The sequence below is a fragment of the Corvus brachyrhynchos genome, unplaced genomic scaffold (genome assembly GCF_000691975.1).
Source record: "Corvus brachyrhynchos isolate BGI_N302 unplaced genomic scaffold, ASM69197v1 scaffold126, whole genome shotgun sequence".
In the NCBI taxonomy this organism is placed as follows: Eukaryota; Metazoa; Chordata; class Aves; order Passeriformes; family Corvidae; genus Corvus; species Corvus brachyrhynchos.
The window spans coordinates 5,908,758-5,910,523 of NW_008239283.1; the positions used below are offsets into that span (position 1 = coordinate 5,908,758).

The 1,766-nt window shown below is 49.2% G+C and overlaps 1 protein-coding gene across 1 annotated transcript in view; it reads left to right on the top strand.

The window, feature by feature from the left end:
* The first annotated feature begins 1,585 nt into the window (after positions 1-1,585).
* DDX18 (DEAD-box helicase 18) overlaps positions 1,586-1,766 on the top strand; it is a 10,821-nt gene continuing 10,640 nt past the window's right edge. The window contains exon 1 of the mRNA XM_008638274.2: positions 1,586-1,604. Within this exon, the coding sequence (XP_008636496.1) occupies positions 1,586-1,604 (19 nt within the window). The remainder of the gene's footprint in view (positions 1,605-1,766) is intronic.

Genomic DNA, 1,766 nt, shown 5'->3' on the forward strand with positions numbered 1-1,766 from the left:
CCAATATATTCTGGCCGGTGGGATCTGACATAACTTTTCAGGACGGTTTATCGATGTGGGCCTTGTGCCACACTAATGTGATTTCACAAAGACTTGCCAAGTCAGCCAGAACCCAGCATGGACACTGAGGTGAGTTCTTTATAAAGGCTTTTACTTGACCAGGGTTTCCAGGTCCTGATTCTTGGCAGAGCTGGGGGTGTGATGACGTGGGTGAAAGCAAAGATAGTGAGATCCTGGCACTACTGGTTAAGATGGGAACATGAAGACCATGCCATGCCCAAAGGACATAGCTTTGTCCTCCCTCAGTGTATTAGTGTCAGCTCCCTGCTGCCCAGATTTTTATACATTTTATCTGCACAGTGACCATATTTCAGAAAGAAGCACCGCCCAGGTTAAATCTGGATCCAAATAGTAAACCTAGTCATGTCCATATAAATCAGTACAGAGTAGGAAGAGCAAACCCATGTCCACTTAAAAATACATTCTGTAAACGCAGTATAAGGTAGCCAGGAAGACAATATTCCCAGAATATAAATTACACTGAGCTGCAGTAAGGAACTTTCACCTGTTTAAAATTAAGCAGGTAAAACTGAGTTTCTCTGGAGTTTGTACCAAAAGCCTTTCTTGCTGAGGAGGGACCAGTTTAGTTTCAAATGCAGCTGATGGGAATGGAAATACTCATCCAGCTTAATAAAGCAGTGGCCAGACATGCTATCCAGCTAAAGTCCAGACAGGATCACATGGTTCAGAGTCTGAAGCTCTGGCAAGACAAATTTAATTTTCATCCTGGTGATCCAAATGACCTATGCAAGACAGTAAGTACAGATGGTGGAAAATTACTTTTGTTTCATCTCTAACATCAGTAGCTTTAAAAAAATAATAATAATTATGTTCAATAAACACTTGGAACTTAATATAGAAATAGTTCTGCAATTTATTCTGTGTTACAGCAAGGCACCGCGGGCTGAATCTCACGCCTAAGAAGGCGCTGGTTTCTGGTTCAGGTGGCAAAGCTGCGGCACATCCCTGTGCTGTCTGTGCCCTCTGCTGGTCAGGAAGCAGCCGATGGGGCCGCGTGCCAGCCTTCGGGAATTACTCCTTGGAAGGACCAGGGAAGTGACTCTTCCCCTGTGCTCGGCACTGGTGATGCCACACCTCGAGTGCTGTGTCCAGCTCTGGGGCGCTCAGACCCAGGACACTGAGGGAGGGGCTGGGGTGAGTGCAGAGTAAGGCAGTGAGGCTGGGGAAGGGACGGGAGCCCGAGTCTGATGAGGAGCAGCTGGGGGAGCTGGCGGTGTTTAGCCTGGAAAAAGGAGGCTCAGGGGGGACCTTCTACTCTCTACAACTCCCTGACAGGAGGGGGCAGCCGGAGAGGATCGGGCTCTGCTCCCAGGCTACAGTGACAGGACAAGAGCGCATAGCCACAAGCTGCGCTAGGGGAGGTTTAGGCTGGAGATCAGGAGAAGTTTCTTCACAGAGGGTGATTAAACACTGGAATGAACTGCCCGGGGAGGTGGTGGTCACCATCCCTGAAGGTATTTAAACAAAGACTGGTCGCGGCACTCAGTGCTGTGGGGTAGTCGACATGGTGATTTCGGTCATAGGTGGGACTCGATGATCTTAGAGCTCTTTTCCAACCTAACTGATTCTTTCATTCTGTCTCTTTCTCCCGCTGAACACTTGTAACCATGGGTGGAGGCAGCACCACCGGGCAGAGGGGCGTTAGAGGAGGCTGCGGGTGGTTTGTGTGGGACACGCCGAGCCCC